The sequence below is a fragment of the Phyllostomus discolor genome, chromosome 3, assembly GCF_004126475.2.
Source record: "Phyllostomus discolor isolate MPI-MPIP mPhyDis1 chromosome 3, mPhyDis1.pri.v3, whole genome shotgun sequence".
Classification (NCBI taxonomy): domain Eukaryota; kingdom Metazoa; phylum Chordata; class Mammalia; order Chiroptera; family Phyllostomidae; genus Phyllostomus; species Phyllostomus discolor.
In genome coordinates, this window is record NC_040905.2 from 149,352,537 (window position 1) to 149,370,020 (window position 17,484).

Genomic DNA, 17,484 nt, shown 5'->3' on the forward strand with positions numbered 1-17,484 from the left:
TTTTGCAGGGAAGGACGTCTCAGTTTGCATGCTGGTCAAGGTTCTATTGCTTTCCTCTAGCCTAGGGGTGGGTGTATGACTAGAAAGAGATAAACTGGGAGGAGGCATATCATGATGGGTAAAGGCTTTGACTCTGTGGTCTAATCTTGGCTCTGCAACTTACTAGCTGTGTGACCATAAACAAGTTACTTAATTTCTGTGTACCTCAATTTCCTCATCTATAAAATGGGGATAATAGTAGGTTTATCATGAAGAATCAATGAATTAACATTTGTAAAAACCTTAGGGCAATACCTTACACAGAGCAGCATTACCGAAGTATTAGTTAAGTAAATTAATGGTCAACCCAGTAATGATAAACATCCCTAGTGTCCAGATTGTAATTTTGAGATACTTTTTCTCACTAAAAGAAATTAGGTCTTCATGGAGAAATTGCTGATTCTGGGTCTGAGGAAATGTACAAAATGAGCTTTGAACTTCTGGTTATTCCTGATAGCAAGGAAGCTAACTTGAAGAGGTTCCCATTGACCAAGATGGGCAATTTTGAACTTCAATAATGATAATATAGTTTCAATAAATTAAACTCCATCAAATGTGAGCCCCATCAGATATTCAAATACATCATTACATATATAAGAAATCTAATTGGTCACCTTCAGAAGATGATAGTAAACTAATTCTTTATCTTGAAAATTGATAAATAAAGGGAAAGAATTTAGTCTTCTTTATATCTTCACCACTGGGTAAACAAATAGTAAATGAGGGAAAACTTCTCTCATAAAAGTATTTCCACTAACAAATGAAAAATAAATGATGCCTTACTCAGTTTGAGCTGCTATAACAAATTACCTCAGACAGAGTGGTTTAAACAACAAGCATTTGTTTCTCATAGTCCTGGAGCCTGGAAGTTTGAGGTCAGGGTTCCAGCTTGGTCGAGTTTTGGTGAGGGTCCCCTTCCAGGGTGCAGAAAATCATCTTCTCTTTGTACCCTTACTTGGAAGAGCGGAGAAGTGAAGGATACTCCTTTGTGACTCTTATGAGGGTACTAATCCCATTAATGAGGGTTCTACCCTTCTAACCTCATCTAATCCTGATTATCTCCCACAAACCCCACCTTTTAATACCATCACATTGAGGAGTAGGGTTTAACACAAATTTTGGGAGTGGGCACAAGCATGCAGTCCGCAACAAAGGACAAACTAGAATTTCAGCATTTTGCAATTCCCAGTGAATTAATGGATCTAGGTATTTAGCATTAATGTCTGTCAGTGGCATCAACAGAGATATCATGTTCTGCCTGAAGAAGAGCATACACCAACCATCATCTAGACTTTTTTAAAAAATTTAAATAGATTTGTTAGGATTACATTGGTGAATAAGATTTATGTAGGTTTCAAGTGCATAATTCTATGATACGTGATCTGTATATTGCAATGTGTACCTACCACCCAACGTCAGATCTTCTATCGCCACATATTTGACACTCTCTTTACTCTCTACTACCCCCTCACCTCTCTTGCCTCTGGTAATCACCATACTGTTGTCTATGATTTTTTGTTTCTTTTTCTTGTTTGTTCATTTGTTACTTTCACATTTATATTTCACATATGAATGAATAATATGATTCTTAACTTTTTCTGACTGACTTATTTTGCTTAGCATGATATTCTCAAGGTCCATCCATGTTGTTGCAAATGGCAATATTTCATTTTTTCTTATGGCTGAGTGGTATTCCATTGTATATTTGTACCACATCTTCTTTATCCAATTATCTGTCAAAGAATGATTCAGTTACTTCCATGTTTTGACCATTGTGAATACTGAACATAGGGGTGCATATGTCTTTGTGAATAAATGTTTTCAAATTTTCAGTTTATACCCTGAAAAGGGGTTGCTGGGTCATATGGTAACTCTATTCCTAATTTTTGGAAAAACCTCCATACTGTTTTCCATAGTGGCTGTGCCAGTTTACATTCCCATGCACAGTGAATGAGGATTCCTTTTTCTTCACAACCTCTCCAACACTCGCTATTATTTGTCTTGTTGATAATAGCTATTCTAATAATTTTAGGTGGTATCTCATTGTAGTTTTGAATTGCATTTTCTTAATAGCTAGTGAAGTTGAGCATATCTTTTCATATATCTGTTGGCCATTTGTATGTCTTCTTGAGTGACATATCTGTTTAGGTCCCCTGACCAATTTTTAAATAGGATTATTTATTTGTTTGGTGTTTAGTTGCCTGAGTTCTTCATATATTTTGGACATTAACTCTTTGTTGGAGGTGTTGTTTGCAAATATTTTCTCCCATTTTGTTGGTTGCCTTTTTGTTTTCTTGGTAGTTTCATTTGCTGCACAGAAACTTTTTAGTTTGATATAGTCCCATACATTTATTTTTGCCTTTACTTCTTTTGCCTTTGGAGTCAAATTCATAAAATCTTCTCTGAGACCAAGGTCCTTAAGCTTAGTACCTATGCCTTCTTCTATGTAATTTACTGTTTCAGATCTTATATTTAGGTCTTTGATTCATTTTGAGCTAATTTTTGTATATAGGGCCAGACTGTAGTCTAGTTTCATTATTTTACATGTGACTTTCCAATTTTTCCAGCACTGTTTATTGAAGAGGCTTTCTTTTCTACAATGTATGTTTTTGGCTCCTTTGTTAAAAACTTTTTGCCCATATACATGTGGACTTATTTCTGGGCTCTCAATTCTGTCCCACTGGACCGTGTGTCTTTTTCTGCCAATACCATGTTGCTTTGATTATCATCACTTTGTAGTATAACATGAAATCAGGGAGTGTGATACCTCCAGCTTCATTCTTTTTTCTCAGGATTGCTTTGGCTCTTCAGGGTCTTTTGTGGTTTCACACAAATCTGATATTTTTTGTTCTATTTCTTTAGAAAATGTCATTGAGATTTTGGTGGGGATTGTACCATCACATACTCATGCCTGAGTCAGATTAATCCTCTAGATGGAGGTGCCAATTTGAAAAATTTGGAGGACACAGAGAGTGGAAAACATTGAACTTTACTGTGAGGATGCTAACAGTAAAACCTAGGCTATGGGAAATTATTCTGGTAAAATAGCCCCAGGTGTTCAACAGATAAATTTTAAGAAAAAAAAGGAGGAGGGATGGAAGAAATCCTGGATATTGTTATATTATTTAAAAAAAATCCTGGGAAAGAAAAAAAAAGCCAAGATGAATATAAAAAGAGCAAAACTAAATTATAGTGTGTAGGGAAGCATACTTGGATGGTAAAACTACAGGAAAACAAAATTAAGTGATTATTGTAAAACTGACAATAGTGGTTACTTTTTGGCAAAGGGAAAGTGTCTGGGGTTTAATTTTGTCAACATAAGAAATGTCTAATTTTGGAGAGAATTTTTTAAAGAGTTTATTTGAGACAAACTGATGACATTGCCAGAAAGCAAGATATCAAAAGCTCAGGAGAATGACAGTTTTGCCATTTCTTTTATACATCTGGAACATAAAGAGCATTACATGAAGGTGGGAGAAAGCAAGACAGGAAAGTTTCTATGATTGGATCATGAGATAGTTAACAAGATTATGTGCTGTCTTGAGGGCAGTTAAAATTTATGATGGGTCTGCAGAAGTGGCATTTCAAATGTGTGTTAACCTAGATGCACAAAGACAATGGACAGGGTCTGCTTAAGGTAGAGACAATCTTTTACTAGGGAAGTTATAGGCCAGAGTGAGGTGTGACTACCCACCATGATGGGCCCAGTTAGGAATTTTATGATCAAATAACCTCATGAGGGTACTTTTGGTTAGATTTATTATAGAGCCGCCTTTTCATCCACAATTTTTTTGTCCTGGGTGTTAATTACAAGAACATTCACCTGTAGTGATATATTAATCTATTTAAAAGGAGCAAACTAGACTATCTGGTATATGAATCTTGAGTGGAGTGGCACATGGGCCTGCCATTCCCTGAGAACATTCTTTGGTCTTTCCATTCTTTATGCTACTCAATATCCACCTAATAAAACTCTATCAAAGTCAGTTTTGCTGTTTGCCTCCAAAGAATGTTAATTGATACAAGTGACCTTGGCACATTACCATTAGCCTTGAGATGGGTATAGATAGCTTTTTTGTATGATGGATGATATTATAGCATGTTTGTATACTGATGAGAAGAATTGATGCAGGACAGAGAAGAGGACCAATGCTGGAGCGAACTCCTTGAGTAAGAGAAAAGGCATATTATCTATCAAATAAGTGAAAGGACTGATCTTATGTCAGCATGCCTTTATTCACCCAGATTAACAAGAGGGAATGAACACTATAATGGAAAAAGATTTAGGTAGACTGGTAAACTGTTGATAGAAGTTATTTTCTGGACACATCTATTAATTAAGAACAAAGGACATTTTCGAGAGTGAGGAGGGAAAAGTAGGTATTGGAAGTTTAGGGGAGGGAAGAAGATATGCATACTCTTGTGGAGAGGAGGTTTGGGAAAAATACTAGTCAGGTGGAGAGGGCCTAAGAGCCCACTTGAGTTGTCATGAATTTTGAGTAACACCAGGCATCATAATTGTGTTTAGCTACTAAGCTGCAGGTGTAGAATAGGCTGAGAACCGGCTTTAATAAGAATTAGGGTTCTCTGAGATAAATTTAGTAAAGAGAGAAAGGGGCCAGGGAGCTGAGAAGGTCAAGAAACTAAGAGACCAAGATATTGGAAAGGTCGCCTACATGGATATTTTTAAAAAAATATTTAATTAATTTATTTTTAGAGAGAGGGGAAGGGAGAAAGAAAGCGAGGGAGAGAAATATAGATGGGTTGCCTCCCGCACGCACCTCAACTGAGGACCTGGAGGGCAGGCAACCCAGGCACCTACCTGCCCAGACCGGTATGGAACCAGAGACATTTTCATTTGCATGATGACTGTCAACCAACTGAGCTCTGCCAGTCAGAGGACCTACATGGATATTGTGTTTACCAAGAATTATCGTGGGGTAATGTAGGAGGAACGAAATAAGAGCTAAATCTTCTCAGAATGAAGCCCAGCAACCCGGAGATCATACATGTGATTTCCACAAGAACTGTGATAGATGATAGCCTAAACTTCAAAGGAGCTAGTCGTTTTGATAGGGAGCTTAAGACTTGAAAAATTTTAGCTTAAGGTAAATAGCCATAAATCTAGCAAGTAATGTGTATGTTAAGCTTTTTGTTTCAGAAACTACAGATAAGGCCCATCTGGCTCCTGAGAAAAAGAGGCTGACCTTCTGGGGTGCTGGCTAGAGACTATCACCTGGAGACATCCGTACCAGCCGACTACCCCTCCCCTTTGGAGACAACTGTTGAATTTCAAGGCCTTCACCAACCCATTTGTCCTCCCCCACCCCCTTTATAAAAGATCTGGCCAGGAAAGAAAGAAGAAGATGGTTTGTTAGGGTATGAACCCATCATCTTCTCAGATCACCTGCCATCTGAATAAAGCGCCTATAAAAGATTCAATCACTGTCATTGCTTATTTGATTTGGTAGTGATAGGTAGCCTGAACACCGGTTTCTTTTCCCGTTACAGTTTTACTGAGGCAATTAAATGCCAGAGGTAGCGATAAGAAATAAGACACCCATCTCATTTTCAAGCCCTGTTGTATAGGGGGTGTGGGAGAGAAAACAATCATTAACTGAGAAGGCTACAGGGGTAACCGTATGCGTAGGGGTCAGCCAGATTTCTTAGAGCAAGAAAGTGAAAGAAATATTCAGCATTTGATACACATGACACTAACAATAGACCTGAGTCCAAGAGGTTAGGTGACTTGCTCAGCGTTACACAACTAATATGCAGGGCTCTGGATGGAACCCAGTGCTTTTTCTACTACACAGAGCCACAGTCCCCCATCTATAGCTTTTATCTGACGTAATCGGTCTACAGGAACTAAAGAAACCTCACAGCCTTCAGATCTAAAAGCACAAAACGAGAAACCTCTTGATACTGCAAGCGCAACAAAGTTCAAGGGATAGATGGGCGCTGAGGATTTTGTAGTTTTTCGGCTGGGCACGACGGGAAGGGAAGGGGAAAGAGCGCGTTGCACGGCGGGAATTATAGTCCTCCGGGCAATTCCCTCCTTCCCCGGAAGTCAGGCTGCGCGGGCAAAGCGCTCTGCTGAAAGCGCGGGAGTCTCGGTTTGTGGAGGCTTAGGCAGCTGTGCCGCACTACCGTTAGAAGCTTTATTTCTCTGAGACTTTACGGCCTTTCGAGGCGAAATGGCTCCGGGCTAGAGAGGTGCAGGCAGTCACAATGCGGGTGCTGCTGCGACCGCGACCTCAGGCTGCCTGTAAGGAAGCAGCCTGAGGGCCCTCGCGGTCGTTTGGGCCTTTGCTTTTTTCCTGTACAGGGACACGGCAGAACTGCAAAGATGAGCTTGTCCTGGGTCACCGCTTTCGAGAAGGAGCATCTTTGGATGTATCTGCAGACCCTCGGCTTCGAACCAGGCCCAGCCACCACCGCCTGCGGAAAGATCTTGTCACACACCCACCTTGGAGTGTAAGGAGGCCGGGAATTGCGGGGCGGGGTTGTCTGAGTGGACTTGATGGGATAACCCGCCCTTTCGCGGATCTCGAAGGTTTAGGAATCGAGGCACTGGCTGTAAAGCCTTTCTTCCCAGTGGCTGCCAGGCTGGTAGCAGAGACTATCAATACGGCACTGTGCACGGGGGGGTAGAGTCTGCATTTGGGGCTAAATTGGGGGGGGGGGGGCAGCTTAGTACTGCTTTGTTAGTAAAACTGAGTGGTCTGTGAAATCGAAGTAGGTACTGGTGGGAAGTGAGAACAATCAGTATATTCACACGCCTTTACGCTCAAGGGATCTTTTCAAGCTGGTTGCTCTTTAATTTATAATTTTAACTTTTTGAATTAGCAAACTGAAGCGTTCCACACTTAGCAAAAAGGGTATTAAGGAGGTTACTCAGATGAAAAGTAAAAGCCCCTTCCCTACTTTGCTACTAATGTTATGGTTATGATAATAAATCTAAATATTTTGTTTATATTTCTGTGCTTTAACTTACTAACTTTAGACATATCTTAATTTCCCACTGTAGGTCAAGAGAAATTTGGGGTACATTGTCTACCTCCTGTTCTCAAATCTTCTTGACTTAATTACGTTATTTCAGTTCCAGTGGCGGTGCTTTAGTATGTGTTTAGACCTCTGTTTCTTGGTATATCAATCTCAAAAATGTCTCTTCATTTCCCACCAAGTAATTTTACTAGGAAGGTAGCTATTATTTATAAGAAATTACACTTAAGCTCACTTACACTTCTCTACACCCCCACTTCTTGACGTTTTTCAGATGTATTATAACTGTCAACTGTCAAGGTTTAGAGATGTAATTAAGTTTTGCTTGGTAACTATGTTTAGAAGTCACTACTATTTACATGTAGAATGCTTTGTCTAGGAGTCTGTTATAAAAATTGACAATAGTGGATAGCATTTATCAGGTTATGATTATGTATTAATAAATGCTCCACTTACCTCACATGATTGGAAGCCCCCCAGCAATCTTGTTTTCTTTGTACTGTCAAAGCAGCTTAAACCTCCTGGCCTCTGCTGAAAATGGCCACTGTGTCCTTCTCTCTGGTGTTCTAGCAATTGTAGTTTGCTCTGCTCTGGTTTGTTCAATTGTAGTCTGCTTTTTGTCTTTGAAAAATTAGTAATATCTGTCAAGTTCTGGTCCAGTGATGGCAGTTTTTTTTCTTTTTCCAACACTGTCGTTGGTTTTTTTCCCATCCTCTAAGTCTTTAATTTCAGCAGATTGTTTGGAAACAGATGTCACCTTTGAGATGCTTTAAGCATGAATGTGGTATCAAATTTATTTGGAAAAATATTTTTGTTTTTTTATTCATTTATATTCACATATAGTAAAATTCATTCTTTTTGGTGTTCAGTTTTGTGAGTTTTTATGAGCATGTAGTTGTGTAACCACTTTTCTTTTAAACATATGCTTACCATATGATCCAGCACTTTTATTCTTACATATTTGTCCAAAAGATTTGCATTTTGAAAAACTATTCTGGTTACATTACAGAGAATGAATTAGAGGGGGACTCAGCATTAGAGTAAGGTGAGCCTAAACTAAGGTGGCAGTAGGAATGGAAAGAAAAGGTGACTCATTCATTTATTCAACAAATATTATTTGAATACTGTATTTGACCTGGGAATACAGTAATGAACAGAACAGACACAGACTTTTACCTTACAAAGTGTTAGTCTAGTGGATGAATAGCTATCTTCAACAGACACCTTATTAAAAATTGAAATAGGTGTTAAAGAGAAGAAACAGTATACTGTGTGAAAAAATAACAAGTTTGTAAGATGATAAGGAAGTAAGATTTGTGTTTGTTGAGGAACAGAAATATTCTAAAGACAAAGATTTTTTTTGACATGGATAAGCATGGAAACTTTTTAAAAAACTTTTTTGGTAGATTTAAAAATTTATTTATAATTATAGTTGACATATAGTATTAAATGAATTTTAGGTGTACAACCTAGTGATTCAACATTTACATACCTCACAAATTGATTAACACAGTAAGTCTAGTAACCATCTGTCACTGTACAGAGTTACAGCATGGGAATGTTAGTGTTAATTCTATTTTTTAAAATCTCAAGATAGTAGCTTTATGTGTTCATAGAAGGAATACTCACATCTACTTGTCATGTATTCCAGTGATGCACACCCCAGTTTTTAATTGCCTAACTCCTAATGTAGTTTCTTTTTAGAGTCTGGAAACAAGAAATTACCCAAGTGAGATATTCCTTCAGATCATTGTTGAAAATGTATGAAACATGAGAATATCTTAGATCTCTTTTATAAATGTTAAAACTATTTTATAATAGTGCATAGAGAGAATTCTTGTAAGTATATTTTATGTTCTGATGAGTTTTTGTTCTTTATTATGTCTTCAGTTTCTTCTGAGACCTTTCCTTTATGGTTACTTAGTTGTGTTGCTTTTAACTTCTTTTGATATTCCAATTGTACCCATGCAGATGACTTTTTTTTTTTTTGCAAATGACCTTTTTAAACTAGAATAATGGGGGAGCACTCATAATTTTTTTATCTGATAGCTTCCACAGGTTCTTTTCCTTCTTGAGTGTAAACATTAACTTCTATTGGGATATATGTTCTGTTTTTATCCCTTTCTTGCTTATCCAGAGATGTTAAATTGCTTTTGTTCATTTTTCGTACTACCTGCAGGGCCTTCACTGCCAGGGCCTTGAGAAATGGTGGCTATACCTCCACAACAAGTTTGATTTATTTTGCCTTGGGAATTGCCAAGGCAAATCCATGCAGCAGAGTGTAGTGTCTGAGGTGGATTATCCCTGTCAGTAGGTTGCTGACCTAGGTAAAGTTCAGACCTGGCTGGATAGGTTAGATAGTTGGAGCATTGTCCCAGATACACCAAAGTTGTGGGTTCAATCCTTCTTTGGTCAGGGCACATACAGGAATCAACCAATGAATATGTCAATGAGTGAAACAACAAATCAATGTCTCTCTTTCTCTCCCTCTCACTCCCCCCTTCCCTTCCCTCCCTCTCTCTCAAATCAATCAATAAAAAAATAAACCCCTCTTTTTTGTAGCACTGGCAGTCCCCAAAGCCTGAAGTCCCCATTTTTCCATTTTGTACTAGATACTTTCACATCCCTGGGGTCCTGGCAAGGTTGTGAGGAGGGAACATGGAGCACAGAGCAGTGGCTGAGGACCCTGGCCTAGAGGCTGCCCTTTTATAGCTGTGTGACATTTCTTAAAAGGTTTAGGATTTTTTTTACTTTTCTTTTTTCTTTTAGATTTTGTCTTCATTAGTTAGGGGAATCAGACAATAAAAACTTATTATAAGGATGGTTCTAGGAATCAAATGTAATAGTAAAGACCCTAGACTTGGGTCAGATGACGTATTTTAAATCACTGCTTTTCCATTCCTGGTTATGTAATTTTGGGCAAATTATCTAATCTCTAAAGTTTAAACTCCTTCATCTGAACAATGAGGATAATCAAACCACATTCTACTATCATTAGGATTAAGTAAAATAATCCATGTTAAAGCAACTAGCATAGCACTTAACCTCATATGATCATCGTAACAATTAGATGAGTTACTGCCTCATCTACTTGTCATGTATTCCATGTCATGTATTCCTATTATGAGGCTTAAATTAATACTTGGAAGTAATAAGCTCAATAAATACTAGGTATTTTCACTAATAGAAATGTTGGTGGGTATCGTAATCTTCATATCATTGGGCATGCATGGTATTCTCTCACCTAATTAAACCTTTTTTTGTTGTTGAATGTTCTTACTATAATAAAACAAGTTCTACCAGTTTTCTTCTATTTGATCTGTATTTTCAGAATCAGAAATAAAACTTGTTTTTCCTGGTTGTAGAAATGTACATGAATGAGAAGAATTGATTTGACTTGACCTCTTGAAGAGAATGAAAAATAGTAATTTGTGTCAAACTCATATACAGCTTTTGATGATATTTAGTTTTATTATATTTTTTTGTTGTTTCCTGCTTCTATTTCTTTTTAAACCATTAGAAACATGTTCGACAAGCTGAATCGTGATGCCTTTCAGATAGTTTCTTACTTCTTGTTTGAAACGTTGGACCAGTCTCTCACCAAAGAAGTTTTCAAGTGAGTAAAAATTATTTAATTTTATTTTTAACTAGTCACTCTCAGATTTGAAAAGGGACTATGCTTAGATATAAGCTAGAATTTCAACTTCGTTCTTTCACAAAGAAAGAACAAAGAGTGGGTGTCACAAACATCAGGCTTGAGTGTTACAAATTTAGTGCATCACTGTATACTCCTTAGGTAAGTTAGATTTTGTTTTATAATATTCGTTCATAACATTTTCATAGTCTTAATTAATAGGCAAAACAATTAACTGGTACCAATTTATCTCAACACACAACTTTGCTTTACTCCTTTTCTTGTAGGTACTATTATATTTGTTTTGTCTTTCTACTTTCTAGGTCCCTGCAAATCCTTATTTTTTGTTAATGATATGTATATTAAAGTGGCAAGTGCTGTAGGCAAAAATCATTTCTATTAAGTTTAACCTACTATTATGTACTGTTGATTCTTAAATAGTTAAAGGAGATAATGTGAATACCCACTAGCCTTGGTTCCAAGTTATTTAGCATGTGATTTGGGTTTCTTCTGTCGAAGTATTCAGATTTGTTCTAATATTTATATGGGGCCATCATCCTCTTAATATATAAAAGCAACAAATAAGTACATTGTTTAGGGCATTATATTTTTGATAATTTTTTCTTAATATTATATTTTGCTTTCGGTTCAAGTTATGAATAATTGGGAGAATAGGTGTATTTGAAACATTTTTTGGAAATTCCTATCATTATGGTATAGGGCTTCCTTTGTTCAAATAAAAGTAGATTTTCTGCCCTCCCCACCCCAATTATAAACAAAATACAGCTCTTTTTAAACAATTCAGAAAATATAGAAAAATGTAAAGAAGGATGTAGAAATCATTCCTAAACTCATCAGCCAGAGAATATTGCTGTTGATATTCTAGGCTTTCAGTCTTTTTTCTATGCATAATTAATTTTTTCTATTAATATAGAATATATGATATGCTTTAGAAATTTAAAAAAACATGGGGCCTAAACAGATTCTTCAGGATAAAAATTTCGATAAAACTGATTATTAGAGGAAAGCAATAGGTAAATTTTAAAGTCTTATTGTAAACTTAAGTTGAGGCAAAGCTCTTCTTTTTTAAAATTTTGTATCTTCTTTATCCATAAAACAGTAGAACCCACTGACTACGATATAGGTTATCTTTAGGAGTCAAAAACTCTCATGCCATTTCTTCTCTTGGGCTCTTCATGTGTAACCATTTGTGTTTCTCTCTTTTTTCCCCCAAGCTTAACATACTAATTTATTTATACTGTCTTTGTGTGTTAGTCCAGTGAATCCATTGAGAGTATTCTCAACTTTTCCTGATTTTTAGTAATTTTATTTATTATTTTTAATTTTTTAATAAAGATTTTATTTATTTGTTTTTAGAGAGATGGGAAGGGAGGGAGAAAGAGAGGGAGAGGTACATCAATGTGTGACAGATACATCAGTTGGCTGCCTCTCGCACACCTCCAACCAGGACCCGGCCTGCAACCCAGGACTGTGCCCTGGCTGGGAATGTAGCCAGTGACCCTTCATTTTGTAGGCTGGCACTCAGTCCACTGAGGCACACCAACCAGGGCAGTAATTTTAATAATGATTAACTCCTGCATTTAATGTACATTTTCAGTGGTTATTTACACAAAATTGAACTTAACCCTATAGATATTTATAAAGAAAAAGACCCAATTTCTCACAGGTTGGTATCTCATCTTAGTTGAAATCTATGAATGTCAGCCTTCATTTATTAAAGCATTATTGTATATAGTATAGGAGATAAATTTGATGTTTTTCAATTTTTGCTGAGTTTGTTTTTTTTGTTCATAATTTTAATGTTTATATTTTTGTTTTTAAGACTTTGTTGGCCTCCATTTGACCAAAAAAGTGATACTGAATTCCGGAAACATTGCTTTGAATGGTTAAAAAAAATTTCTGTAAGTATTCTCTTTCTGGAAAAGGAAAACTTGAGGAGATTAAAAATTACATTAATTGTTCTTTTAGCTTTTTTAGGTATAATTATATATTAATTTTTTAAAGGTGAAATATTTTTAATGCTTTTATGCTAACAGTATAAGGAAGGAATAATACTTTTTTTGTTTTTAGAATGGTATTCTGTATATTTCTAGGATACCAGCTGTGCTGGCTAGGTGCACTGAGAATAGGTTTTTGAGTCCCTTGGGGTTTTTATCACAATTTTTATTTAAAGAAAACTTTTTTGACTATAGATTATTTTAGCTTATGTCCCCAAATAGTGTCAGTAATTGTGGGTTTGTATTGTAATTACTTTTTTGTGACCAAGTTCACCAAGAATTCAGAAACAGTGTGATGTAAATATAAAGTTTATTGTTGATAAGATCTTTCAAAATTGTTTATTTCTTTTTCCGTAGACTGAATGTGGAAGTAGCTTTCCTCAAGTTGTTGGTTCACTATTTCTTTCTCCTGGTGGTCCTAAATTTATTCATTTGATGTATCATTTTGCAAGATTTGTTGCAATAAAATATATAAAAACCCATTCTAAAGGTAAGTTAAGCTTATAGTAGGAGTGTTTTTTGGTTTTGTTTCTTAAATATTTATTATACTTCACAGTTTGCAAGTCATCAGATTTTAATAAAGCAAGAAGATGAAATTATTAAGTAACCTCAAAAGGCAAATAATTAATATTATGTTCTATTAGAACTATAGTTTGAAACCCTGTCATTAATGAGCATAAGTAACAAGTCAAATTATTTTATTATGTTCTAAACATTTTCTTTGTAAGGTAAATATTTTAGGCTCTGTATACCATACAGGGTTTCTGTCACATATACCTCTGTGTGTGTATGTGTGTTTAAATATAACTCTTTAAAAATGTAGACAGTATTTCTGGCTTACTGACCTCAGAAAATTGGCCAATGGGCCAGATTAGACTTGCTGATTATCGTTTGCCTCTAATATATTATATGCAATATTGTATTGAATTTATTTGAGATTTATTTTGGCTACTGGTAATGTGGGAATTTTTTGTTACAAATTGCTGTTTTAAAGGGATTTGATCTATTAATTTATAGAAACAAAATACATGTTGGATATTTAAGCTAAGAATAAAAAGAGTGCTATTTGTAGCTTATTAAATATGCTATTCTGTTTAATTGATTTATGCTAAAAATATGGACAAGAAAATACAGAAAAGTTGATGCAATAAAACCACACCCATCTTCCAATTTCTAGAGACAACTATTACTGACATTTTGGCTTATTTTCTCAGGTTTTCTTTTTTTGGTGTACATATATATTTATATGTCTTAATTATTTTGAAAGGATAATATTTTTCATGATTCAAAAATCAAAAGGTTAAAAGTCTCTCTTCCATCTCTATTCTTTTCTTAGTTTCTCCTCTTTGAAGCAACCAATGTAATCAGTAATACAAGCATATATGTATATCATTTTTCTTTTTTAATGTAAAAATTTAAAAAAAATTTTAATTTTATTTTTTAAAAGATTTTATTTATTTACTTTTAGAGAGAGGAGAAGGGAGGGAAAAAGAGAAGGAAACACCAATGTGTGGGTGCCTCTCATGTGCCCCCTACTGGGGACCTGGCCCACAATCAAGGCACGATTGATCCCCTGACTGGGAATTGAACTGGCAACCCTTTGGTTTGCAGAGCGGCACTCAATCCACTGAGCCCCACCAGCCAGGACTTTTTTTTTCAATGTTATGATTTAATCTTTATTGTATTTTTTCTTTATTTTTTTATATATTCTTTTTTTAAAAAGCCCTAAATGGTAACATACATCTAGTTTTGAATCTTGTGTTTTTCATTTAACATTATGTAACTGGAGATCATCCTGTATCAGTTTGTAGAGCTTCCTTATTCTCCTTCTTTCTCTTTAGAACTGCATATTTGAATGGATGTGTCATAATATATTTAATCTGTCTTCTGCTGACAGATCTTTGGCTTTTTCCCCTAATCCTTTGCTATAAAAACAATCTACAGTGAGAAACTATACATACAGGGTGGGGCAAAAGTAGATTTACAGTTTTTTATATGGAAAATAATACTGTATGGAAAATAATATATGGAAAAGAAATAATAATATAAGAGTAAACTGTTTCACATACAACTGCAAACCTACTTTTGCCCCACCCTGTATATCATTTTGTGTATGCTCAAATAAATACACACACACACACACACACACACACACACATAATGTGTGTGTGTGTGTGTGTGTGTGTAATTCCTGGAAGATGATTTCTTGGTCAAAGAAATTGTGAATATGTAATTTACTCTTATTATCAAATTATTTTCTACGGAGATTGAACAGTTTATACTTATATTGCCAGGATATGGAGACTGTCTATTTTCCCAAAGTCTCACCAACATTGTGTGTGATCAGACATTTTTATTTTTCCAGTCTGACAGTTAAACTGGTAGTGTTGTTTTTTTTTTAAGATTTTAGTTATTTATTTCTAGAGAGGGAAGGGAGGGAGAAAGAGAGAGAGAGAGGAACGTTAATGTGCGGTTGCTGGGGGCCGTGACCTGCAACCCAGGCATGTTCCCTGACTGGGAATCTAACCTGCGATGCTTTGGTTTGCAGCCCGCGCTCAATCCACTGAGTCAGGGTAGTTTTAATTTGTATTTCTCTTACTATGTATTTAGTTAGATTGAAAACTATTGAAGTATTTAAGAGTAATTTATATTCTTTTTTATACTCCATGTTGATATGCTTTCTCCATTTTTCTCTTTAGCCATTTTCTTTTTCATTTGTAGGAGCTTTTATTTGTTATCCCTTCTCTGTAATGTGACATGTAAACATTTTTCTTGTTTATCTTTTATGCATGGTTTTTAAAAAACATATACCTTTTCTTTATAGGTATTTACATATTTTTAAGTTTAATGTAACATAAGCATTTTACTAGTTTTTTATTAGTAGGTGATCTACTCCGATTGCATGTAACCCAAACTATTTTATATGAAATATGTGTGCTTGAATTTAGCAAAAGTTTATTGTCTATAAGGCTTTTAAGCATGGGTTGTCCTATTTTCTTTTTTATTAAGATTTTATTTAGTTTTAGAGGGGGAAGGAGGAAGAAAGAGAGTGAGAGAAACATCCATTGGTTAACTCTCACATACCCACAACTGGGGACTCAGTCTGCAACCCAGGCATGTGCCCTGATGGGAAATCTAATTGGCGACCTTTCCATTTACAGACTGGTGCTCAGTCCACTGAGCCACACCAGCCCGGGCTGTGTTGTCCTATTTCTGATTTAAAACAATTCCAGTCAACATTTTGAGTCTGTATATAATTTTCACATTCAGTGAACTCATCCCATGCTCAATATTTAGAAATTGTGGTGATTTCTTTGGACTTAATTCTAGGACCTGGATTAGTAATGTTAAGTGCAGGGTGGAGTCCCTGTTATCCAGAATATTCATCTTTTTCATACTGAGCCATCTTAAAGTAGGATTTATTGCATTTATTACACATTTATTACAGGTAAAAAACCCAGACTCTGAAATGTTTGGGTGGATTGTTCTTAGGGTCTGCTCTGCATAGTCAAGAATTACTTGAGAAATGGAGACTGGTTTTTGGTTGTCCTGTCCTATTCTTACCAGCAAGAAAAGTAAGCTGATGGCAGCAATAGAGGTGATGTGATATCACCTCATCTCTTTTAGTATGTTTTCTTCTTTGTTATTAAAAGATCTTAAGAATTTGCTCATGTAAAAATGGAGACAACTGTACTTGAAAAACAATAAAAAATGTGAAAAAATTTGCTCATGTATGATAGTGTGTTCATGGATATAGCAAGCTGTGATAAGAAGAATTATTTTGGGCAGATGTACCCTAAAAGGTTTTAATTATGTAAAACAACTCAACTTCAGATATCCTTTTCAAATTGCCTACTTTAAAAATAGGTCATCCTTGCTTTTGTTGAAATTAGTTTTACCTTTTTGTGTATGTGGCATGCCGGCTTCTAAGGAGTTGTTAGTTAATGAAGTTGTTAATCTCTTTAAAAATTAGTAATAAATAATAAAATCCAACATTTTAAATGTTTATTAGTTTGTAAGCCTAAGTTTTCTATGATCTTGTGTTCCATGTAGGTTCATCCAAACATTTTGCGGAGACATTTAATGTAAAGCCACAAGATTTGCATAAGTGCATTGCCAGGTCTCATGTAGCACGTAACAGATTTTTACAAATTTTACAAAGAGAAGATTTTGTTTTACAAAAGTATCAGGAAAATGCACAGTAAGTAGTAGTTTGATAGTTCGAAAAATGAAAATTCCTTTCTTTTTGTACAAATGTCATCAATATACTTTTAGTGGTAATAAACCGTGCTTAGCTCAAAACTCCCTTGCTTATATCTTTCAATTTTAAAGCCAGATAACTTCTGAATAAAATGTTTTAAACTTTAGTTATACTGTCAATGAAAGTTTAGAGGAAAGGAAAAGATCACTTTAAATTTTTAATTTCTTAGGTTTTTTTTTCTTTTTTTTTTTAACATGGAAGTATTTTTCAGGCTGTATAGTATTCCTTTTGTTTTGTATCCTTTTTAAAAAAGGGTTTTATTTATTTATTTTTAGAGAGGGGAAGGGAGGGAGAAAGAAAGGGAGAGAAACATGCTTGTGTGGTTGCCTCTCACATGCCCCCTACTGGGGACCTGGGCTGCAACCCAGGTATGTGCGCTGACTGGGAATTGAACAGGAGACTTTGGTTTGCAGGCCCGAGCTCAACCCACTGAGCTACACGAGCCAGGTCTGAGTTACGTCTGTGTGCCAATACTGTTTAGGCACTAGTCCTACAGTATTAAACAAGATAAACAAGGTTCTTAATTT

At 35.6% G+C, this 17,484-nt stretch overlaps 1 protein-coding gene across 2 annotated transcripts in view; it reads left to right on the forward strand.

The window, feature by feature from the left end:
• The first annotated feature begins 6,103 nt into the window (after positions 1 to 6,103).
• The window catches only part of HAUS6 (HAUS augmin like complex subunit 6), a 42,741-nt gene continuing 31,360 nt past the window's right edge, over positions 6,104 to 17,484 (forward strand). The window contains exons 1-5 of one of the 2 annotated variants that reach the window (XM_036021554.1): positions 6,104 to 6,516; positions 10,565 to 10,660; positions 12,522 to 12,600; positions 13,054 to 13,186; positions 16,750 to 16,897. In XM_036021554.1, coding sequence (XP_035877447.1) covers positions 6,389 to 6,516; positions 10,565 to 10,660; positions 12,522 to 12,600; positions 13,054 to 13,186; positions 16,750 to 16,897 — 584 coding nt within the window. In that variant the 5' untranslated portion in view covers positions 6,104 to 6,388. The remainder of the gene's footprint in view (positions 6,517 to 10,564; positions 10,661 to 12,521; positions 12,601 to 13,053; positions 13,187 to 16,749; positions 16,898 to 17,484) is intronic. The other variant, XM_028517842.2, reaches the window with a different exon arrangement.